Source organism: Caretta caretta, chromosome 15 (assembly GCF_965140235.1).
Source record: "Caretta caretta isolate rCarCar2 chromosome 15, rCarCar1.hap1, whole genome shotgun sequence".
NCBI lineage: Eukaryota > Metazoa > Chordata > Testudines > Cheloniidae > Caretta > Caretta caretta.
Window position 1 is genome coordinate 5,763,519 of NC_134220.1, and position 24,516 is coordinate 5,788,034.

At 52.1% G+C, this 24,516-nt stretch overlaps 1 protein-coding gene across 2 annotated transcripts in view; it reads left to right on the top strand.

Annotated features, from left to right (window-relative positions):
• The first annotated feature begins 2,104 nt into the window (after positions 1–2,104).
• SCARF2 (scavenger receptor class F member 2) overlaps positions 2,105–24,516 on the top strand; it is a 109,098-nt gene continuing 86,686 nt past the window's right edge. For both annotated transcript variants that reach the window (XM_048821412.2, XM_048821413.2), the window contains exons 1-2: positions 2,105–2,965; positions 20,533–20,591. In XM_048821412.2, the coding sequence (XP_048677369.1) occupies positions 2,592–2,965; positions 20,533–20,591 (433 nt within the window). In that variant the 5' untranslated portion in view covers positions 2,105–2,591. The remainder of the gene's footprint in view (positions 2,966–20,532; positions 20,592–24,516) is intronic.

The following is a 24,516-nucleotide window of genomic DNA, read 5'->3' on the forward strand; positions in this document are numbered from 1 at the left end:
TCCTCTGAAGTCTGGGCTGCCACATTACAGAAGGTCCCTGTTTCTTCAGTTTGGCTCTACACAGCTAAATAACCAATCTGGAGCTTGCAGTAAAACTTTGCTTTGCTGCCTATTTATTTCAGCAACTACAACTCCAGTGACCTTGGGAAATGACTTAGCTACTATATACTATGTTAACCTGGTGACAAACATCAGGAGTAAAATCTGCCCCACTGACATCAATATGAGTTCAGTTCAGCCAGGATTTCCACCCAAGTCTCCACTGACTACCGAACTCAGCATGACCCAATATTCTTTTGAAGCATCCAAAGGTCATTAAGAATACTGACTACTCTGCCTGTGACTGCAGCGACTAGGGGATGTTCTTTTTCCGCCCTTGCTTGCCCGAAAAACTACTGCTGCACCACAGTGAGTAAAGTCTGGTTGGCCATGTCAGATCTAGGAAAAAAGGTGTGTTTTAACATGTGTTAGCTAACACATATTAAAATACTAATGCAGACAAGGCAAACTATACTGTTAGCACTTTAGCTGGTCAAGGGAACCTCCCTGTTAAGCCTAAAATTTGAACAGGTGCTTGAAAACTTACCCTTTCCCGCCCTAGGGAAGACAAAATTCATTGCTCTGAAGGCAAGAAGGAATCATTTTGATTGTCCAGTCTGACTTGTCTAGGTATAGCACAGGACAGAAAATTTCACCCAGTAATGTTTGCATCAAGCCAATAACCTCTGTCAGAGCTATGACAGATCTTTTAGAAAGACTTCCAGCCTTGATTTAAAGAGTTCAGGTAATGGAACAACTTCCTTATGGATTACCAATGGTTAATGACCCTCACTCTGAAAAACATGCCCCTTATGTCTAATCTGAATTTCTCTAGCTTCAGCTTCCATCCATTGGATTGCACTGTGCCTTTTTCTGGTAGATTAAATAGCAGTCTGCTCTCAGAAATCTATTCCCCAGATAGGTATGGATAGACCGTGACCAAGTCACCTTCTCTTGGCTAAACTAAGCAGATCCAGCAGGAGTAAAGAGGTTACTTTACCTCTGTATTTGGCACTGGTGTGACCACTGCTGGAATCCTGTGACCAGTTCTGGTGCCCACATTTTAAGACGGATAGTAATACATTGGAGGGATTCAGAGAAGAGCCACAAGAATGATTAAAAAACATGACCTATAGTGAAAGGCTCATACAGCTCATCTATTTAGCTTAACAAAGAGAACGCTAGGCGATGACTGGATCACAGTCTGTAAGTACGTAGCTGGGGAACAAACATTTAATGGTGGGCTCTTCAGTGGAGCTGGAATAGTTATAACATGATCCAAAAGTGGGAAGTTGAATCATAGAATATCAGGGTTGGAAGGGACCTCAGGAGGTCATCTAGTCCAACCCCCTGCTCAAAGCAGGACCAACTCCAACTATAAGGCATATCTTTTTAAAGGTGAGAATAATTAACCACTGGAACAATTTATCAAGGTTTGGTGGATTCTCCCTTGCTGACTATTTTAAATCAAGACAGGCTGCTTTTTCTAAAAGCTCTGCTCTGGGAATTATTGTGAGGAAGTTCTATGGCCTGCGTTTTAGTGGAAGTCATACTAGATGATCAGAACTGTCCCTTCTGTGAGCTTCTTTCATCTCTCACTAGAAGACAGGTTTGCCAGCCCTCGAGGCCGTTTTCTGAACCCTTTCCAATTTTTCAACATCCTTTTCTGAAGTGTGGACCCCAACACTGAATGAGGCTTCCCCGCTGAGACATCCAAGGAGTGTGTTTGCCCTTTGTCATGTTCAGAGTCCACTTTCCAGGGTACAGTCCCGCTTTGTAGAGCTTCGCTTTGATGTTTGGTCTGTCGGCATGCCTGGAAAGAGCTGGCTGGCTCTCGTGCGATTCATACTCTCTCATAAAGATGCAGCTAATGTGGACAGCTCATTTGCATGTTGTCTTGCCCCCCCACCCCGATCTGCGGCTGGCAGTGACGCCCCAAGTCTGTTCTCCAGCCTCATCTCCTAGACAAAGCGCCTTCCCCCCCCCCCTCTGAACTTGAACCTCTCCGTGGGCTCCCCCTTGCTATCGGGTCCCAGCTGCCTTTGCTTTTCCACCCCTTCAGGACGGGCTACAGCTAACCTGACAGGCCATCTCCGCTCCTCTCCCTCACAGCTGCTGCAAGAGCCGTCTCCTCCGCAGCAACGGACCGGCCGCCGCCCTGTCTCTCCCCCCAACACGCTTCGGACATGGGCTGCGACCTGCCTCGCCCCAGCCTGGCTCGCTCGGGCTGTGGTGAGGCTGGGAAAGGCCGGGTCATTCTGGAAGGCACTGGGCAAATCCCGCACACCAGCGAGGTCGGACCGTGCCCTCCGCACCCCCTTCGCCTGCTAGCGAGGAATCGCGGCCCCCAGGGACAGCCCCCCTCCTCCCAAGAGACCCTACAATAACCAACGCCCGCGGTGCCCCCGAGGGAGAAGAGCTCGGAAGGGGCCAGGGCCGTGGCGGGGGCGAGGAGCTGCAGCCCGGCCGGGCACGGGGCGGGGAGGCCCCGGGGCGGGCAGAAGGCGGCGGCTCCGCGTCCCCCAGAGCCTGGCCCGGGATCAGGGGAACCAATGTGGAATTTCCTGGCTGGCCGGGCGCCCTCCTGCTGCTGCCGAGAGGGGCGCGGAGGAGGCGGCGGCGGGGCAGCTCGGCTCTCGCACTGCAGCTTCCGGCCGGGACCCCGCAGGCAGCCGCCGCCGGGGAGCCAGGGCTGCGGCGCTCGGGCCGGAGAGCGGACCGCGCTGCCCCGCCCAGGAGCCGCCGCGCTGCAGCAGCCCGGCGCCCGAGCGAAGGAGACGCCGATGGAGGCGCCTGGGGGCCCGGCCGCCGGGCTCCGGGGGCTGCCTCCGCCCGGGCGGGCTGGAGCGCTGCTGCTGCTGCTGCTGAGCTGGGGAGCTGCCCAGGAGCTGCGTCCCGGCGGGAGGAACGTGTGCGGAGCAAGCGGGTAGGAGCGGCCGCGGCCCCACCGCCCCCTGCCCGGCCGCGGGAACCCGCCGCCCGGGACTCGCTGCCCCGGGAGAGAGCTGCCTCTGCCTGCCTCCTCCCGCTGGAGAGGGGCTCTGCGATTCCCACCCCCCGAGAGGGGCTGCTGGGGGCGAGGGTCCCGCTGGCCCTGCGATCCCCCCCCCCACGAGAGGGGCTGCTGGGGGGCGAGGGTCCCGCTGGCCCTGCGATCTCCCCCCCACGAGAGGGGCTGCTGGGGGGCGAGGGTCCCGCTGGCCCTGCGATCTCCCCCCCACGAGAGGGGCTGCTGGGGGCGAGGGTCCCGCTGGCCCTGCGATCCCCCCCCCCCCCGAGAGGGGCTGCTGGGGGGCGAGGGTCCCGCTGGCCCTGCGATCCCCCCCCCCGAGAGGGGCTGCTGGGGGGCGAGGGTCCCGCTGGCCCTGCGATCCCCCCCCCCGAGAGGGGCTGCTGGGGGGCGAGGGTCCCGCTGGCCCTGCGATCCCCCCCGCCCCTGAGAGGGGCTGCTGGGGGGCGAGGGTCCCGCTGGCCCTGCGATCCCCCCCGCCCCTGAGAGGGGCTGCTGGGGGGCGAGGGTCCCGCTGGCCCTGCGATCCCCCCCCCACGAGAGGGGCTGCTGGGGGGCGAGGGTCCCGCTGGCCCTGCCCTAGCCCCCCGGATTTGGGCTGGTGGGGGCGATCCCAATGCTGGGCGAAGCGGCAAAAGCTGCTGGAGTGCCCGTTCTGGCTGGGGGCATTGGCCCCTCCGAAGGAGGTTTTGGGTGGCTGGGGTCTCGCCTGTGGATACGGAGACGGGGCAGTTCTAGCTAACGGCCCCCGGCCGGCCGGCATGGTTCCGACCCGCGGCACCTGGGCAGGGTCTGTGCACTCCTACATCTATGCACAGCTGCCCCCGGAACCACTTGGGTCCGGAGGACCGGGGGGGGGGTGTCACCTGAATCGGCCCCACTGCCACGATCGGGCTGGCCGAGCTTGTAACTTTAGTCGCACGTTTCTCGGCATCCCTGTCTGGAGTGCCAGCTCAGAGCTCCGCATGCCTTTGGCTTCCCCTCCCTCCTTCCAGCGAGCGCCGCTTTCTGGAGAATTAACCCCGTCGTGGTCTACTGCTCTCGGGATGCTGCAGCTCCCTCTTCCCCCTGCCAAGCCCGAACCCCACCAGCACCCCTGGAGCGCAGGGCCGGCCCCAGGGCTGGCATTTCTGGGGAGATCCCGTACAGCAGGTGTGCCCCCTGCCTCGAGGTTCCGAGGGAAAACACGCAGCCCAAGTGTAACCTAAAACCCAGTGGAAAGGAGGCTCCATCTGCTTTAGATTTAAACTCTTGCAAACAAACCCTCCTAGACAAGAGGACTTTCCAATTCTGTGGAATTTCTGCACCCCCCCCCCCCCATGGAAGCGTCTAGTCTTTTTTTTTTTTTTTTGCAAGACAAAGTCCCTTTTGTGAGGTACTGCGGGGCGGTGGGGTCTGACACCACCATGCTCAGGTAGGGGGCTAGTCAGGGGCTGGGGTGTAGCACGATGAGCTGGGGCCCATGTGACCCAGTAGGCTGTCTGTGGGAAGGAGAGCAATTGTGCGTGTGTAAAATTAAAAAAAACAAAAACAAAAAAGGGTCACCAGAGCTGGTGAGGAGCTCATCCTGCCCTGCCCCTGCTTGCCGTGCATGTACATGGTGATTGGTGACTCCTGGCGCGGAGGAGACAGTCTCCTCTCTGGGGTCACTGGCCCACTCTTGGGCAGGGGCTGGATGGGGGGCGTTGGGAGTTAGCTCGCCCGTGGGCTGGAGCGGTACAGAATCAAGGAGATGTTAATGTTGGCTCCAAACGTCCTGACTCTCCTAGTCACTAGACGAGCTGCGCTGGAGCCCACGGGGGCTGGCAAGCAGGGGGGTGGCGCTGGTTCCCCTTCAGCTGCCTCACCAGAGCGTCTGACTCCTCTAGCAAGGCCCAGGAAGTCCAGGGAGTTGCTAGAGTCCCTGCCTCGCTCTCCAAACAGCTGCTTAGAGGCCACCACTTCCTCCCATTTGATCGTATCCCTGACGCTGCAGATTGTTTTCACAAGCCCAACTGCTCCACAGCACTGGATTTGAAGCAAGGTCTCATTTTCAGCATGCGGCTGGAGTGGGAGGAGGGAAGGGGGTCAGAAGAACTGCCAACAAACCAGACTTTCAAGCAGCAGGTTGGTTTGTGGGGCAGGAGCTGAGACCTGCTCTTTGCAGGAGGGAAGAGCCCCTTTCTTTTCTAGCCCCTGGCCCATGCTGGGGATGGGCTGCTACCTCGGGACAGAGCATATATTCACCTTTTGTATCGTGGCTTGTGAGGTCAAATGAGTCCACAAGCTATGACAGGAACAACACACAACTTTCATGGGCTCTCAAGGGGCTTGGATAATGGGCTCATTGAGCAAAACTTCCCAGCTCCAGCGCCCTCTCCTCAAATTACAGGCCGCATTTTCTAGTGAGACAGTTTATGAACCAGAACAGGCGTCAGAATCCCAGCCATGTGCTCACTTAGGAGTTGGCCTTCTTGCTGCAGGGGGAATAGAGAGTATCTCTCTCATTGCTATTTAGGGGGGAAACCCTCCAATTTTCTGAAAAACCTACTGAGTATCCCCTCCATCCCCCCAACCTCCCTTCAGCCACCTTCATTCCAAAAATGCAACAAGAGCCAGCAGAGAGACCATGGCCAGGCTGGACGACACCCCCCCCCCTTTGTGTTTTTCAGAGGCACTCAAAGGGAGGGACTTGCCTGGAGCCTGGTTCCAGGTGCAGCAATAGCCATATTGTTACAAAGAACCAGTGCTTGAGAAGTGGAAACAAAATCCCTGCTCCGGGGCAGGCCAGAACTGAGGGAGCCCTGCCTGGCACCTCCCCACTCTCTGTAGGGAGGCCACGTCTCACCTGGTGCCCTCACCATCAAAGTCAACTATATTCCACAGGATGCCTTGAACTTGACCCTTCCCCTCCTTAGTGCCTTATTCTGGTTCTGCCTCCTGGTGGGCAGTGGAGGCAGGAGGGAAGGTGGATGGGTAGATGTCTCATTTCCTGGTCTTTACAGTGCAGATAACCACTGGAAGCTCTTCTGGGCAAGACCTGTTTATTGCAGAGTCTGTGAAGTGCCTGGTGCAGGGGGTCACAATCTCAGCTGGAGTTTCTAGGAGCTACCTAATAGAAACAATAAATACAGTAGGCAGGTTGGGTGGGAGTGTGGGGGCGGCACCCTGGGAAAGGGACAGCTAGTAAATAGTCATTCTATTCAACCTTCTAAAACCCCTCCCCCATGTTCTGCCCCGATCGCCCACTAACCCCCTGCCCTGCATACCCAGTTCCAGTGCCTTGTCCCTACTCCCAGCCATCCCCCTCTAGGCTGCTGTCCCCCCACCTAGTCTACCCGAGAGGGACTTGATTTGTACACTTTTAAAATCTACTCATCCTGATGTCAGAGGCACTTAGAAAACCCAGTGAAGGAGGCATACATTTCATGGGAGGTTCCCACCCCATGCACTGTGGTGGTTACTAGTGGAGTTCCTCCAGGACTGGTCTGGGTACCCATCTTATTCAATGTTGTTAGTAATGATATTGGTACAAAAAGTAGGAGTGTGACAATGAAATTTGCTAATGACATGAAGTTCAGCATCGTCAATACAGAGGAGGATGGGCACGTTATACAGGAACATCTGGATGATCTTGAAGACTGGAGTGACAGAAATGGAATGAAATTCAATAGTACAAAGTGCAAGGTCAACCACTTAGGGTCTAATATGAATTTCTGCTACCAGCTGGGGACTCATCATTTGGAAGTGACAGAGGAGGAGAGAGACCTGGGTGTGTGAGTCGATCACAGGATGACTCTGAGCTACCAATGTGATGCAGCTGTGAAAAAAAGCAAATGCAGTCCTAGGTTGTATCAAGGCATTTCAAGCAGAGATATTGAAGTATTAATGCCCTTGTACGAGGAGCTGGTAAGACCTCACCTGGAACACTGTGTACACTTCTGGTCATCCGTGTTCCATTCCACATTAGGTGTGTTCACCGCGAGCACAGTCACTGGAAATTTTTCCCTCAGTGGTACCCGGCAGGTTGGCTCTAGCGCCCTCTGGTGCTGCGCGCTCATGCGCCGGTATAAGGGGTCTGGCTGACTCCACATCCTCTCATAGAATCATAGAATATAAGGGTTGGAAGGGACCCCAGAAGGTCATCTAGTCCAACCCCCTGCTCGAAGCAGGACCAAATCCCAGTTAAATCATCCTCTCAGTTCCTTCTTACCGCCCGTGACAGTCACTGGAACTGTTCTTCTTTTGGCTGTACTGAGTGGTCTACCTAGCCCAGTTCTTTATTTCTTACATGGACTATTGTTAGTTGGTTATACATAGTTAGTTGGTGCTTCTTGCTGTGTTAGCGAAGTTTCATCTGTTCCCAGTACTGGGGCATGCCTTGGTCTTTGGGCTTCAAGCCCTGAGCCTTCTGTGTCAAGGCCATGCCCGTGGGTGACCCACTCTCCAGTTAAAGTGCTTGCGTGAGACCCATATCGGGGATCACTGTCAGATCTGCTGTCCGTTCACGCTGTGTATAAAGAAAGGCCTGGAGGCCAGGTTGAAGTTCCTGCTGATGGAGGTGGTGCGCCGACCCTCTTTGGAGCCGAGCCGGTCGGACTCAGCACCGAGTCCCTCGGTGGCAGTGTGGAGTGCTCCTCCCGCTGTGAGAGACTCTCAGCACTGTTCCCCATCGCTGGTGCTGAAAAGAAGCAGCTGGCCAAGAGGTGGCATTCCCCGACTCTAAGGAAGGCCAAACACGGGGAGTGCAGGGGAGTGCGACCTAAATTGGCCACTCCTCCGACATGCTCCGCAGGCAGCACCATTGATTCCATCCTGTACGTAGGCTCCGTTGAGTCCGGTCCCCATCATCAGCACCGGAGGGACAGCGCAGCACCAGTGTAATTGCAGTGCTGTGCTCCCTGGAGGCATTTAGGGCAGCCAGAGACTTGCTGGCGCGGTTGGTACCGTTGTTGCCAGCAGTGCACGAGCTGTCACTGGCGGTGCTGGTGGGTAGAAGGGCGAAAGTGCCCCGTGGCCTCAAACCTCGGACTGGAAGTGGAGGTGGTCAAAGCGTCCTCCCACAGCTTGGTCAATGTATTGACCACGGAGGCCCCGTCTAAGGTGATTCTACCTCTCAATGAGGCCAGCATGGGACCAGTTAAAGCCCTGTGGCAAACCCCATCCTCCTTGCCTCCCACTTCAAAGAGGGCCAAAAAGAAGTACTTTGTTCCCGCCCAGGGGTATGAGTACTTGTATTCCTCTCCAGACCAGGGCTGCAAGGAGCAACCCCCTAAGGCAAAGGACTCAAAGAAACTAGGCCTCTTTGGAAGAAAGGTTTATTCTCCATGGGCTTTACCAACCAGCTGGCATTGCCAGGGAGGTACGATTTCATGGTCTGGGACTTTGTCAAAATTCAAGGACTTGCTTCCCCAAGAGTCCAGGCAGGAGTTCTCCACTCTGGTGGAGCAGGGGAAGTCTGTAGCCAGGGCTTCCTTGCAAGCCATGCTGGATGCAACAGACTCAGTGGCCAGACCCAGGGTCTCTGCAGTGGCCACGCGCAGGTGCTCTTGGCTTCAGCGCTCAGGCTTGCTGACGGAGGTCCAGCCATCCCTTCATGATCTTCTGTTTGAAGGTGCTTTGCTCTTCTCAGAGCAAACATATGCAAAGCTCCATGGCCCAAAGGACTCCAGAGCCAGCCTCAAGTCCCTGGGTCTCTACGCCCTGGCGCTTTGAGGAAGCACTTCAGGCCCCAGCACTCCACCCGTTTCTTGGCTCTACCACTCCCCAGGCAACTGCCCCCGTCTGCCTCAGCATCGCTACCCAGCCCGCCCAGATACTGGGGGGCAGTTAAGCAGAACTTTTGATGGGACACCCAAGGACATTATGCCAGTTGCTGTGTCACTGGATCCTGTCTCCTTGTTGTTTTCAGACCGCCTGTCCCACTTCAGCTCAGCACAGTCTCATATCACTACAGACCACTGGGTGCTGAGCACTGTGGAAAGGGGTTATACAGTCCAGTATATTTCCACTCCTCCCCTCCATCCTCTCTCCCTGTCCCTCTTCAGGGACTCATCTCATGAGCAACTGCTAGCCCAGGAGGTGCCAGCCCTCCTCTGAGGGGGAGCCATGGAGAAGGTTCCTCAGGACTTAAGAGAGAAGGGGTTTTACTACTGCTATTTCCTAATTCCAAGGGTGCTCTCTGACCTATTGTAGATCTGCGATGCCTCAACAGATACCTCAAAAAGCTGAAGTTCCACATGGTCTCCCTGGCCTCCATCTTTCCCTCCCTGCATCCAGGGGACTGTTATGTTGCCCTCAATTAGAGAGAAGCTTATTTCCACATCTCACTTTTCCAAGGCTGCAGAAGCGTTCTCAGGTTTGCTGTAGACCAGACTCGCTACCAATTTGCGGTTCTCCCGTTTGGCCTGTCGGCAGCCCTACACATTTTTGCGAAATGCATGGAGGTAGTGGCGGCCTTCCTGAAAAGATGAGGGGTCCAAGTCTACCCAGACCTCGACGACTGGCTGGTCAAAGGCCGGTCTGAGGCCCAGGTGGAGGCTAATATCCACCTCATACAGCCAACCTTTTGAGCACTGGGCCTGCTTATAAACAAACAGAACTCTGCCCTGGCCCATGTGTAGAGGATAGAGTTTATTGGAGCAGTGTTCAATTACTCCCAGGCCAGGGTCTTCTTCCCAGAAGCCTACTTCCAGACAATGGCATCATCGACAGCGCAGGTCAAGGCCCACCCGGTCACGATGGCCCGTTTTTGCCTCAAATTGTAAGGTCACATGGCCGCGGGCACATATGTAGTGCAGTACGCCTCAGACCCCTTCAAGTTTGCCTGGCCTCAGTGTACTCGCCAAGCCGCCACCACCTGGACTTGGTGCTCATAGCACCTGCCCCAGTCCTTGCCTCCCTCAACTGATGGAGGGACCCTCTGTCAGTCCTTTCAGGCATCCCCTTCTCCCGGCCCCAGCCCTCATTATCCATAGTCTCGGATGTGTCAGAACTAGGATGTTCTAGACATGTTCTACCTCAGCGGGCAAGGAGGGGCTTGCTCTTTCTGTGTCAGGACGCTATCCACTTGTGGAGGTTTTGCATAAAGCACTTGATCCACCTCATAAAGCACTTTTGCATAAAGCACTTGATCCACCTTTTCAGCTTCCGGGAGCACCAAACGAGCTGGCAGATCATCCAGCAGGTCTTTCTCCAGTCACCACGAGTGGTCCCTCCACCCCAATGTAGTAAGGGTTGTTTTCCAGTGATTGGGAACTCCCCACGTAGACTTGTTTGTGACCAAACAGAACAGGAAACGTTCCTAATTTTGCTCCTGCGAGGCCACAGCCCAGGCTCACTCTCAAACATTCTCCTGGTCCTTTGGACACGGCACCTGTTCTACGCCTTCCCTCCCATTCCTCTTATGCGCAAGGTCCTGCTGAAGATCAAGCGGGACAGAGCACAGGTCATTCTCATAGCCCCAGCCTGGCCGCACCAGCACTGGTTCGCCACACCGCTAGGTCTTTCACTAGCGACTCTGATGCCGCTCCCTCTCCTCCTGGACCTGATCTCACAGGACTATAGTCAAATACTCCACCACCCTCTACCTGACAGCTTGGAAGCTCCAGGATTAAATCCCGAGAATCTGGCCTGTTTCGAGCAAGTCCACCAGGTGCTGCTACCTAGCAGGAACCCCTCTACCAGAGCTAAATACCTGTCCAAGCAGAAGAGTTTTTCCATTTGGTCTTCCCAGCAAGGTCTCTCACCTGCCTGGCTGTCACTGCAGACCGTTCTTGAGTATTTGCTACATCTGAAATAGCAAGGGCTGGCAATGTCTTCAGTTAAAATACACCTGGCCATGCACCATGGTGGATGGCTGATCGGTTTTTTTACATTAGATGTCTGTTCGTTTTATCAAGGGCCTAGAAAGACTATACCCTCGGATTTGGGAGCCCAGTCCCCCATGGGACCTAAACCTGGTCTTGTCAAAACTCACAGGGCCCTCTTTGAGCCACTGGCAACATGCCCCTTGTTTTACCTTTCTTGGAAGATGTCCTTTCTAGTGGCTGTCACTTTGGCCAGGCAGGTCTCAGAGATCTAGACCCTTACATCAGAACCCCCTGTACATGGTCTTCTTTAAGAGCAAGGTACAGCTCTGCCCTCACCCCATGTTCCTCCCAAGGTGGTTTTGCAGTTTCACAATAATCAGACTATTTTCCTGCTGGTTTTCTTCCCAAAACCGCACGTGAGCAGGGAGAAGCAATGTCTCCACACACCAGATGTTAGATGCGTCCTGGCTTTCTATATTGAGAGGACAAGACTGTTCTATAGATCCACGCAGCTCTTTGTGGTGGAAGCGGACAGGATGAGAAGCCTATTTCAGCTCAAGAGGATTCATCCTGTATCACATTGTGCATCTGCACATGCTACAAGCAGGCGTGTGTTCCTCCACTGACTATACTGACGGCCCAGTCTATGAGAGCGCAAGCTTCCTCAGCAGTGTTCCTGGTCCAGATCCTGATCCAGGACATCTGCAGAGGAGTGACTTAGTCGTTGGTACATGTTTTCTTCCCACAACGCCATCACCCAGCAAGCTAGAGATGACACTGAGTTTGGTCGAGCCATGTTGCAATCAGCATGTCCATGAACTCTGATCTCAGCTCCTATGACACTGCTTGGGAGTCACCTAACGTGGAATGGACATGAGCAAGCACTTGAGGAAGAAAAAACGAGGTTGCTTATGGTCGGGGGGTGGCTCAGCAGCCCTGGGGCTCACTTCCAGTATATGTCTTATGTTCCTAAAGCTCATGCTTCAAGGTTTCAGCCAGCGACCAGAAGAGGTCAGGAAGGGATTCTGTCCCCCTCCCCATGTATTCTGTGGGTTTTTTAAAATCTCGTTCCTCTGAAGCATCAGGAATGGCCATGGCTGGAAAAGGGACATAGGATGGGAAGGGCCGGGTCTCTGAGGTGGTACTGAGCATTCTCTCTCAGGTGCTTGGCTGGCTGGTTCTTGCCCAAGGTCTAAGTGATCACCATCTGTGGGGCCAGGCAGGAATTTTCCCCCAGGTCTGATTGGCAGTGACCTTGGGGTTGGGGTGTGGGGGGGGGTGCCACTTGCCAAGATTCTCTCAATTATTTCCCTGCCATTGTAGGGATCTCAGCACTGGTGCACCTCAGTCCCCCCATTCTCTGCCTGTGGCACATACCAGTCTGCTCTCCTGTGTACTGTGATACTTTGGTCTCATTTCAGTTGTTGGGTTAGTGTGCGGGTGCTGGGTGGGACTGGTGATCCGTGCTATACAGGAGGTCAGACTGGAAGATGTGGTGGGCCCTTCTGGGGCTTTTAACTTTGTGACTCCGAGGCTATGCACATGGCATGATAAAACCGGGTCTCACCTGGTCAGGAGATGCCATGCTGGTATCCTGTACAGTGCACAGGCCTGCTCTACACTACACAGTTAGGTCGACATAAGCTGCCTCATGTTGACCAAATTGTGTCCGTGTGCACACTACAGCCTTGACCCGCTGATGTCAGTGACCTATGACACTGACATCATAATTCCACCTCCGCCAGAGGCATAGCGCGTATGTTGGTCTAGTTAGGGCCACGCAGTGTCCATGTTGACACTGCATTCCTTACATGGGCTGTTGGCTGTCTTTCAGCTCCATGCTGGCTGCTACCCAAAGGCTCCCTGTTCAGGGAGCCGAGAAGCCGGGGTACCCCTCCCCCTGCGCTCCTGGCTGGGAGGCGAGAAGCCAAGAGCCCAGAAGGGCAGCTGGGCTCCCGGTGGGGAACAGCACGGAGCTGAGAGCCCTGGGTCTCAGCCCCCCCCCGCACAACCCCTACTGCCCCTCTTCAGTTGGTGGAAGTGTTCCTGGTGAGGACGTGCACCACTGACAGAAGGACAGTAGTATGGACATTCCCTAACATAGGTCTGTAGTGTAGACCTGCCCTAGGCCTCTACATTCCCTTCACTTGTTACTCTTTGGTGTTTAGCAGAGGTCCTGTCCACTTCTGCTCATTAGGGTGCCATAGCATCTTTATCGGCTGTAGCAAGGCAGTGGCTGCGAGAGTGTTCGCTCTGTTAACCAAGTGCTCCTTCCATATGTCCGTAAGTTGCTTATTGATATCTTGGATCCTATGATGCCTTGTTGTTTTCTTTTTCTGAAAAGGAAAATAATGTTGTTTGTAAACCCCCTGTGCCTTTTCCTCAGAGTCGGGATATTAAACCTGGCCTATCCGAATTCTACCTGGACTGGAGTAATCACATTCTGCATCCCTAAATTCCTTCTGCAGTTTTAACTAGAGTCTTCCACAGCCTTCTGAATTCCCTGCCTCCTCTCTTGTGTAGCACTGCAGTGCGCTATGTGCAGGGCCACATTTCCGCCACAGGGGTGGCTGCGTTTCAGTGGTGGGTGAGCGATCCCTGGATAAATTATATAGTTTGTATAGTGCTTTAAGTTAATGAAACCTTTTGAGGTAGCAGGCACGACATAAATGTAAAATGTTCCTTCATCTACTCCTTAGGGTTAGAACTTCTCCCATACTGGGGTTTTCTGGAGCATTGTCTTTGAAGTGGGTGATCCTACAGTGGTAGGAACTAGCTCTAGTTTTGTACTAGCATTAGAGTCCAATTTTCATTATAACAAAACAAGATTAATTTTGGGGAAATGCAACTAATAATTGGGAGCCAGAGGGTAGTGGAAATTAATCCCAAACCTCAAATCCTCCATGGGAGGGAGACAGCTGGAGTGACTGCATGCAGCAAGTTCAACACCATCCAGGGGGTATTGTTTTCCAAATAGAAGGGGGCATAATGAGGAGATAGTCAGTCAGACTATCAGGATAATCCTCTTCTCAGACTGGATCAGCGCCTGCCTGGGGTCGTGATGGGGATCCTGTCATTTGGATCCAGCCTGGTTTGGCAATCCAAATTATAGAAAACTTTTCACCTTCTCTTCTGCACACACTTCCATGGGAGCCCTGCATTCCCCTCACTGAAGGAGTAACCTCCTGGATATGGCTACATCTGCTCCCCATAGAAGTGGAGGGTCAAATTGGTCCACACCAGTTAGCCTCTCTTGAAGACCAGGAAAACGGGCTGAAATGATAACTAAAAGTAGAATTACAAAACATCTGCATGACCATGATATGACAAAGATTAATCTGAACAGTTTCTGCAAAGGAAAATCCTGCCTCACTAATCTATTAGGGTAATAGATTTGCAAAAATGATGTAGTTACTTAGGGCCTTGAGTGACCCTGGTACTGAGGTGCAGCATCACAGTGCCTAACTTTTAGGCACCTAGAAAATCACAGGAACACACTACGATTCACAAAGCCTGAGCTCCTATACAATGAATGGGGGAGAGAGGTGCCTTAGGGCTAGACTATAATAGAAGCGCTACACCGATGGAGAGCATGTCCAGAAATGGATGATAAATATGATCAGAGGCTGGGAGAGACTTCTGTATGAAAGGTGAGTGAAAAGCAACTACCCTGCTGCAAGCAGAGACAGTTTGATCCTGAAAAGGAAGAAGAGCCAGAAACTCCATGAAGTCCATTCAATTCTTCACTATTGCTGTTCATTTTTAGATTCTACAGTGATGGGTGGCAGGGTAGAACCCTACGGGAGTGACATAAATGATTGTGAGTGCCTAGTTAGAGAGGAGATGAACAAGAGGGCACATATTGGGGGTATATGAAATAATGAAAGACCTTGAGATAGTAAATCCAGACAAAGGGATGTCCAATGAAATTGAAAGGCAACAAATTTAACACTGACAAGGAAATACTCTCTTACACCGAGCATTATTGACCATTGGAACTCACCACCACAAGATGCTGCTAAGGCCAAGAGCTGAGCAGGAATCAAAAGCAGATTAACATTAATATTGGTAGTGCAAACATCCACTGAGTTCCCCTATGGCCAGTATTGCTCACTAGGGGTTTACTGCCCTTTCCTCTAAAGCAGCTGGTACTGGCGTCTGTCAGAGACAGGCCACTGGACTAGACGGGACACTGTCTGATCCAGTCTGGCAATGTGTTCCTGTGTGTCTACCTCTGCCACTGTCCTGCCTATCCCACAATTAACTCCTCCAGCAGCAATGGAGGCTTGAATATGTGCCTCGAATTCTGCTGCACATGGTGCTTTGACAATTGGAGCAGGAGAGAAGCTGGCACAGGTCACATCAGATTCCTGCTGCTACTGTGGAGATGCTGGCACCAAGGAGTCGAATCCAACAAGTAAAGTCCATGCAACGTTAATGATGAGCTATTAAGAACTGATGCTAGACTGGAGTTGGTTTATTCTTCACTGCCTTTGCCTTGTATGAGGTGTAAACTGCTACAGATCTAGCCCAGAAGGGGTCTTTGAGCTGCATTAAAACAAGCTGTCCAGGTCCTGATGTTTTGCTGTGAGCTGCAGAACTTCCTCTGCTGGCCATGAGGGATTCAGTGTTTGCTGGAGCTCATTCCAGGCCCTGCACTGGTGTGCTCTGTGTGTGGGGGGAGTGGGTGGGTGGGGGGGGGGGCAGGGGGTCCTGTGGTTTAGTTGCTGCATTTGAAAGAGACAGACTTAGAACTGACTTGACATTTTCCTCTCAAAATATTTTTAACTGAAAAAAATGAAAACAGTTTTTTGTTTGTTCGTTTTGATAAAAATGTTCAGTTTTTGGTAAAATTTTGGGGGTTTGGAAACTGAAAATATTTTCTGTTGAAAAAATGAAAAATGATTCATGGAGAATTTAGAAAAAAATGCATTTAATAAGTATTTCCTTTGAGAAAAAATTTCAGACCCGCTCTAGAGAGGCTCCTGGTACCACTAGAGACTGTGCTTCTTCCCACCTCCAAACTAGGGCAAAGAGGAAAGAGGGGAGACAGTCACTTCCCAGTTGGCTTTAAATCATCACAGCAATATATTTCTGTTCTGTATTTGGGGGCTTCTCTCGGACACTTAAGGTCTGACCTTCCCCTCCCATGTATGCAGCTGTGCATGAAAAAAGTGTTGCATCCAACATGGGGGAACTCTATATTAGACCTTGTCTTGACGAATAAAGAGGAATTGATCACAGAACTGAAAACTAACGGCAGCTTAGATAGAAGTGATAATGACTTCAGCACATTTTTAATGTGCAAACAGAATAAAGTCCAGATCAATGATGTATGCTTTAAAAGGGCCTATTTCACAAAGCTGAAAACAATTATAAGCCAGATCATCAGGGAGGAAGAATTTAATCAGAAAAACGTGAATGATATTTGAGAATTGTTTACGATCACTTGATTAGATGCCCAAGAGCCTCAATTGAGGAAGAAGGCCATATTGGTTAAAAATGGCCTGGTTAGGAGGGGGAGTGAAGGCAGGTGTGTGTGTGTGTGTGTAAACAAATGGAAGAATGGAGAAGCTGAGAGTAATGAATATAGATCAGAAGCTAGGAATTGTAAAAAATTGATAACGGAGGCAAAGGGACACACAGAGAAATTATGGCCAACAGAGTTAAGGATGATAAGAAGGAATTTTTAAAGTATATTAGGAACAAAAAGAATCCTGAAAATGGTATTGGTCCATTACTAGATGGAAATGGCAGAATCATCAATAAAAGGCAGAAGTGTCCATTAAATATTTCCGTTCTGTATTTGGGGAAAACACAGATGATGTAATCCTACCATATGGTAACACTCTTTCTGGTCCACAAATGTCTCAGGAGTATGGGGTTGGTCCTGCTTTGAGCAGCGGGTTGGACTAGATGACCTCCTGAGGTCCCTTCCAACCCTGATATTCTATGAACTACTAAAATTAAACTTTTCAGATCAGTAGGTCCAGTTAACTTGCATCCAAGAGTTTTAAATCAGCTGGCTGAGGAGCTCGCTCAACCTTTAATTTTGATTTTCACTAAGTCTGGAAGCACCAGGGAAGTTCCAGAAGACTGGAAGAAAGCTCAGTTGTGCCATTGTTTAAAAAGGTCACAGGATGACCCAAGTATTATAGGCCTGTTGGTCTGATGTTGATCCCATGATAAGATAATGGAGGGAGTGTTGCAGGACTCAATTAAAGATTTCAAGGAGGGTAATATAATCCATGCCAATCAACATGGCTTTATAGAAAATATATCTTGTCACACTGTCTTGGTATCTCTTTTTAATGAGATTACAAATTTGGTTGATAAAGGTAATCGTGTAGATGTAATGTACTTAGACTTCTGTAAGACATTTGACTTGGTACCACATGACATTTTGATTAAAAAAACTAGAAAGATATAAAATAAGCATAGCACACATTAAATTGATTAAACTCAGGCTAATTGACAGGTCTCAAAATGTAATTGTAAATGGGGAATTGTCATCAGATGGGTATGTTTCTAGTGCGGTCCCGCAGCAATCGATTCTTGGCCCTACACTATTTAACGTTTTTATTAATGACCTAGAAGTAGACAACATAATTACTGATTAAGTTTGCAAATGACACAAAAATTGGGGTAAAAAATGAAGAGCACAGGTCACTGATACAGAGCAGTCTGGGTCACTTGGTCAGCTAGGTGCAAGCAAACAATATGCATTTTAATATGCCTACATGTAACTGTATACATCTAGGAACTAAGAACATAGGCTGTACTTACAGGTTGGGGGACTTTATCCTGGGAAGCAGTGACTCTGAAAAAGATTTGGGACTCAAAGCAGATAATCAGCTGATCATGAGCTCCCAGTGTGACGGTGTGACCAAACAGGCTAATGTAATACTGGGATGCGTAAACAAGGAAATCTCCAGTATGAGTGGAGAGGTTATTTTGCCACTGTATTTGGCACTGATGCAACCACTGCTGGAATACTGTGTTCAGTTCTGGTGTCCACAGTTTAAGAAGGAGGTTGAAAAATTGGAGAGGGTTTAGAGAAGAGTCACGAGAATGAGTAAAGGATTAGAAAACCTGCCTTATTGTGACAGACGCAAGGAGCTCAATCTGTTTAACAAAGAGAAGGTTAAGGGGTGACTTGATCACTGTCTATAAGTACCTATATGGGGAACAAATATTTAATAATGGGTTCTTCAACCTAGCAGAGCAAGGTATAACACGAGCCAATACTAGGAAGCTAAAGCTAAAAAAATTCAGACTGGAAAGAAAGTGTACATTTTTAACAGTGAGAGTAATTAACCACTGGAAAAATTCACCAAGGGTCGTGGTGGATTCTCCGTCACTGATGATTTCCAACTGTGTCTCTTTCACATACACGCACAGTGTATGAGAGCTGTGACAAGGCTGCCAAATGTGTGTCACAGGAGAGGTCTCAGACATGGTCTGCAGAACAGAACTTTGCCTGAGAGAGCAACAGATGAGTAACTGCCCTGTGTGTCTCAGAAGGGGAAGCTCCAGCTACTCCAGTCTAGTGCTTAGAAGAGCAGCTGGGCTACTTTGAAATGGCCTGGCTTGTTCAGCTTCTAGATGCCAAGTTTGGTTAGGGAGGCTGCTCCCTTGTAGCTGCTTGCAGCTCCCACGTGCCCTTGAAGACTTGTACAGAGGCTAGAAGCAGTGAGAGGTCATTGCTCCCGGGGCAGTTTCTGTAACAACAAGTGGAAGCTGCAAGTGACGTTTGGGCCACAGCAGGAGATGAGTTTAGTCCAGTCTTATCTTGGTAACGAAGGCCTGGGTCACTGTCTCATGGTCTAACAGAAAATGACTGATCCCTCTCACTATGTATGGACTCAGAGGGTATGTCTACATTGCAGTAAAACACCCAAGGCTGGCACAGGTCAGCTGACTTGGGCTTGCAGAGCTCGGCCTGTGGGGCTATCAAGTTGCAGTGAACACATTTGGGCTCAGGCTGGATCCCAGACTCTGAGACTCTGCAAGGTGGGGAGGGTCTCAGAGCCTGGGCTCCAGCCCGAGCCCTGACCTCTATGCTGCAAATTTATAGCTCCACAGCCCAAGCCCTGTGAGCACAAGTCAGCTGGCATGAGCCAGCTGCAAGTGTGTTGTTGTAGTGTAGACATACCCAGAGTGCTCTCTCCACTGCAGCTGGTCTCTACCATGGCTCTAGCTTCAGACCTGTGTGACAGACAGCAGGGAGGGATGTTTGGCTGACTGGAGCTGGTCAAGAAATAGAAGGATTGTATGGATCTGGGCCAGGTGAAGACATTTTGGCTCCGTGTGTTCCACAAAGCTCCAATTTTTCATTTTTTTGCAATTTTTTATAGAAAAAATGTATTTCATTTTCAAAAGGGGGGATGCTGAAAATGAGATGTTTTTGGCTAACTCAGTCACATGCTTTCTAAACAATCAAAACAGGCCATGCAGAAAAATGGAAAAGCACCCCCCATTCCATTGGGCCAGGCATCAGGTGGCATTTCTTCCGAAGTTTCCATTGCATATTTTTCAAAATGGAGATTTTTGAAGAAATGAAACCGTCGTTGTAACTCCATTTTCAAATCGGAAATGTGGATGACAAAGATTTCCTGTGAAGAATGTGGACCCTCTGTTGCTGGTATCCTCTCCAGCTCTTCCCGCTTCTTCCCCCAACCTAGCATCACTTCAGGCTTGTCTGGATTGGCCATTTGCCAGCTCACACACAAGCAGGTCCCTATCTTATGCTGACATATGATGGTTAGTTTCGCTGCACCAGCTGGGCCAGGTGAGACCGAGATATGGGTGTGAGTGGTGGTAGCATATTGAAAGTATCATCCCTTGCTTATCCTCCGACCACCCGCGTACGATACATCTACACTGCAAGAAAAACTCTGTGGAACAAGTCGCAGAGCCCAGGTCAACTGATCCGAGGGAGGGTGTGGAAGCTCCTTTCCTGGAGGTTTTAAAAGGAGGCTGGATAGCCATCTGTCTTAGATGGTTTAGACCCAACAAATCCTGCATCTTGGCAGGAGGTTAGACTAGATGACTCTTGCAGTCCCTTCTAATCCTAGGGTTCTATGATACAGGCTCACGGGGCTTGTGCTGTGGGGCTAAAATTAGCAGTGTGGCCATTCCTGCTTGGGCTGGAGCCTGGCGTCTGGAGCCTGGGGTCTGAAATCTGGGGAGGGTCTCAGAGCCTGGGCCCCAGCTCAAGCGGGAATGTGTCCACACTGCTCTTTTTAGCCCCATAAGGTGAGCCCGCGTCAGTTGACTCAGGGTCTGAGACTCCCTACAGCTGCATTCTTTTGTTTGGGTTGCATTGTAGCTGTCAGCACCCTGCACTGGACAGCCCTTGAGGAAAAGGAGAATTGCCCCAAAGTATTCTCCAAGGGGTGGGGGGAGCGGAGCAGCCCACGAGTGAGTGCCCCAGCCCCGGTGTCAGCCAGGACTTGCAGTCACTGGCTGCAGATATTTGCCTTCCTCTCAAACAGGCCTGCCCGCTGGGTTTTAAAGTGGAGCCCTGGGTCTTTCTGACTCACTTCAAGTCCTTGGGGTGGGGTGGCTCTCTCAGAGCTGTGGCCCAACACGCAGGAGAGCGAGCTCTCTCCAGAGGAAGGGGAAACCTTTGGCAGAGGGACCGAGGTATGTGAGAATTGTAACCGGACCTTTGTGTTTTCCTTTGTGCAGCTTCTCTGGGTCTCTGTGCTGCCCAGGATGGAGGCAACAAGGAGACGAGTGTTTGATAGGTAAGCACCAGCATCCCTTCTTTAGACACTGCTTCTTCCTCCTTCCTCAGAGCCACCTCTCCTCCCGTCCCTGAAGGGCTTTCCCAGCCCCCTTGTATCTGAGTTCGGCTTCCCCAGAGCCTGCCTTGCTCAGAGCTCTGTGACTAGGGGGTTCCTTTGGGAGGGTCCTGCCTTTCCTTCCTCGGTCAAAGCTAGCCCTGGGGGCGAGGCAGGGACCAGCAGCGAAACAGTGGATGTCTGCAGGACAGTGGGCATATCCCCAAACTTCTGTTCACTTGGTAAAGTGGCATTGCAACCGATGGACTGGAGCTGGGCTTCCCTCAGAAAGTTAGTCACGTCCCTTCCCAGCACGGTGCCAGCTGCCTCCAGGAGACAGCAAAGTGCAGACGTCAGTTCCACAAGCAGTGTCTGGCTTCACCTGTGAGAGGGGGTCGCGAGCATTAGTCCCTGCCCTTCCACCCAGATTTCGGGTCTCCTCGCTGTTACTGCTGACAGCCGTTTACATCCACCATAAAGCCTTGTGAAGCTGAGCAAAGAGAGCCATGTACACTCAGGGGAAGAAGCCCACGCAGTTTGTCCTGCATGAGTCGTTTTGCAGTCTTCCTCATTTTGGGTCCTTGTCGCACACTAGGTTCCTCATTTGGGCCTTGGCTGGAGAATGAAACTCAGCTTCTGGGTTGGTCACTTACTCTCTATGCTGGGGTTGAGGGGTACTTTGAGGGCAGCCGTTTCTGCCCCTCAGACGCCTCCCACGACTCTGTATTGGCCTGTGTTTGGATAGTCATGGGAGTAGATTGATGGGTTTCAGAGTGTACTGCCCAGCCCCCGTGAAGAGATGATGTAACTACCAGAGGCCTCATCTCTGAGGGAGGGAAGAGAAAGAGAAGTGAAGGAGGGGGTACGGAGACAGGGGGCTGGAAAGAAAAGGGAGGCCGCATGTATGGAACACGAAGAGCTTCAGTGGACGTTGCTACAGCTCCAGTGCCAGGCGTTCGGCCTGAGCGTGTCTGCAGTGAGTGGAAGAAGCAAGTGATGGGGATTTGGGGCTCTGTTGTGGACACTCACTGAAGTCCCCAGTGGAAGGGAAGGTCGTAACTTAAGGCACGTCCTAGATATGGCAGGATAATAGTGCGTATTCCACAGCGTGCTCTTCATTTCTGCAAGGAGAGCTCTGGCCGGGGCTGCTCCAGGGTAGGGTCATCTGAAGGTACTGTTACAATCAATCGGTTATTGTCGGTGGTTCAAAGCTCCCCTGGGGGCTGAAGCTCAGCTTTCAGTGCCTCTGTCTCTAGAGAGCTTTGTTGAGTTCAGGTCTGCAAGAGTGAGTGTGTGGGGATTGAGAATTCTTGGACCCTGGATTCCCAGAGCGCAGCTGTGAAACTTTGGGAGGCTATTTTTGGATTCCTGTAAAACTTCCCGCAGTTCCAGCTGGCCCCAGTATCCCTGACTTCCTGTTGTGTGGTATTGCTCTGCGCTGCTCAGCGGCTGCGTGTTCGTGCTGGAGGAAAGGCTTCCTGCCTATGTGTGTTCTGTGCACGGCCTCGCTTGAATGCAACATTCAGTCTGAGCGTGTATCACATAAGTCCAGGGAATTCAGAGGTAACGGTTCCCGCAGGAAAATTAAGTGAGCTCCTTTGCATCTCCTGCATATACGAAGGTAACAATATAACAAACAAATACCTCAAGGTTTGCATTTAACACTAATTATGATACTTTGCATGAGTGTCAGATACTTTTATCTGACACTCTCAAAATGCTTCATGAGGTGGGGGATAAATTAACCTCTTAGCATCTCCATCTGGAAGCCTCTCTCAAGGTCTCACAGCAGTCGGGGTCAATCAGGAAGGCAATCCAGGTTTCCTCAGCCCCAGGCCTCTTCTCACCACTAGACTCCAAGCCTCCGTCAGTCTGGTTTGTCTAATCTAGCTGTCTCTTTGAGGGCTTTCAGAATCCATCACCATAGCATCTGGGAGCTTCCCAGGTAAGATGGACTGTATGGAGTCCCCTGCTCTTCTCCCTTCCCTGGGTGAGGAGGCTCTTCTGGTGACTGCCAGCACTTTACCTACAGCTCTCGTGGGCTTCGGCTGGGGCTTGTGAGCTGCGATGTGCACAGCTGTTGATCATGGGTGCAGATGCGGTTGCTGAGGTAGCTGGAACCTGGCCTTTTGCTGGCTTTACAGATTAGGACCGAGGCTGTGGACTGGGAACCAGTGGAAGGAACTGAGTACAAGGGAGATGTGCTCACGGGCCCAGCAGCCTGGCCCATTGAAGGGCTGCTACCCTGTGTTCAGGCTGCAGCTCTTGCATTTCATCCACGCTCAGCTCAGTGCACAGCTTGCAGCAGTAATGCAGCCTGGAGGTGACCACCGCACGGATCCATGCGGAAGGGAGGACGGAGGTGCCTCGCGAAGGCACACCTGGACTAGAGAGCACCATGGAGTCATGCTGGCCCTTTCTGTGAGTGCTGGTCAGCTGCTCCCGGATCAGTGAGGTTCCACCCCATGGGTGGAACACTGCAGGGATGCTGGTGGGGGCAGGCGAGGCTCCAGTCATGTCACCTTGGGAGAACAGGAGCCAGGAACAGCATCAAGCACTGGGCAGGATACCTGTGCTGCTCCCAGCCGGAGAGGGGCAGGGCATGGGTCAGACACCTCTCCTCAGCCTCGGGCTAGCCCTGGGCAGTGCCATTGCCCCCTTGTAGTGGGGCAGCCAACACGCTGCTGCTGGCTGCAAGGACAGAGGAAGAGCTTCCCCTAGAGCAGAAGGGTCAGAGCCAGCTCAGGCAGGGAGCTGTCTCCAGCAGAGGATACGGAGAGCCTTTTGTGAACCTTGCTGGCTTTGCTGGACCCAAGTGGCTGAGGAGAGGTGTCTGACCCATGCCCTGCCCCCTGTGCCAGGCCCCAGCCTAATCCATGTGGTGTGCTGTGCCCGGGGCGATGGAAGCTCCATGAGATGTGATGCCTCCTGGAGGTCAGTGCCTGTGACAGAGGAGGCAGGCACCCTTTTCCTCCTCTCCCTGTGATCCTCCCAGGGGGCCTGGCCGAGTCATCTGGCTCCATGCTGCCAGGCGCTGCCTTAGCTGTGTCGGCCAGAGGCTGCCTGGCACTCCCAAGGCCTGGAGACTGGCATCCCCTCATCCCCTGAAGATGGCCGGCTGATGCTGCTTTTGACTACTGTGTTCATTTAGGTTTGTAACAGGATTGACCCTAGCTGCCATGTTCTATCCAGGGTTTTGCAGGAGACTTCCGTCCTTCCCCTCTTGCAGCACCCTTGGCCTGTCGTTCGCCCAGAGCCAGTGCAGGGCCTCCCTGTCAGCGAGGCATCTCCCCCTCCACTCCTCAGGCAGACCTCCTGCCAGATCCCAGAGTGTCATGGCACCCACTTTTGCCAGCCAAACCCTTGCTGTGGGGTTTAGTGTGGCACCCAGAGTCCTGTGAGACTGCCGTTGCCCAACTCCAGGGCAAGAAGAGGCTAAGGGGAAGCAGCCTCCTTCTCTTAGACCAGCACTGCACCGAGGGTGACCAGATAGCAAGTGTGAACAATCGGGATGAGGTGGGCGGGTCATAGATGCCTATATAAGAAAAAGCCCCAAATATCGGGACTGTTCCTATAAAATTGGGACATCTGGTCACCCTGACCGCACCAGACTGGACTCTTGTCTTCTCCCACCCTGGTGACCTTGATCTTCCACCCAAAGCACCTTATCAGGTGTCCAGAAGGCAGCAGTTCGCGGAGCACCAAGGCACCAGTTGCTCTTCTGCCGCTGCCTCCTGGCTCCATCCAGGATCCCCCCTCCACCTGGGGACATGCACTGGTGCCCCTGGTTTCCCAAGGGTTGCTGGGGAGGAGAGTGGTGGTGCTGCCTCGTGCCTACTCTCCTAGACTGCTGGAGAACTTCCTCCCTTCCCTTCTCTAGCAGGGAGTG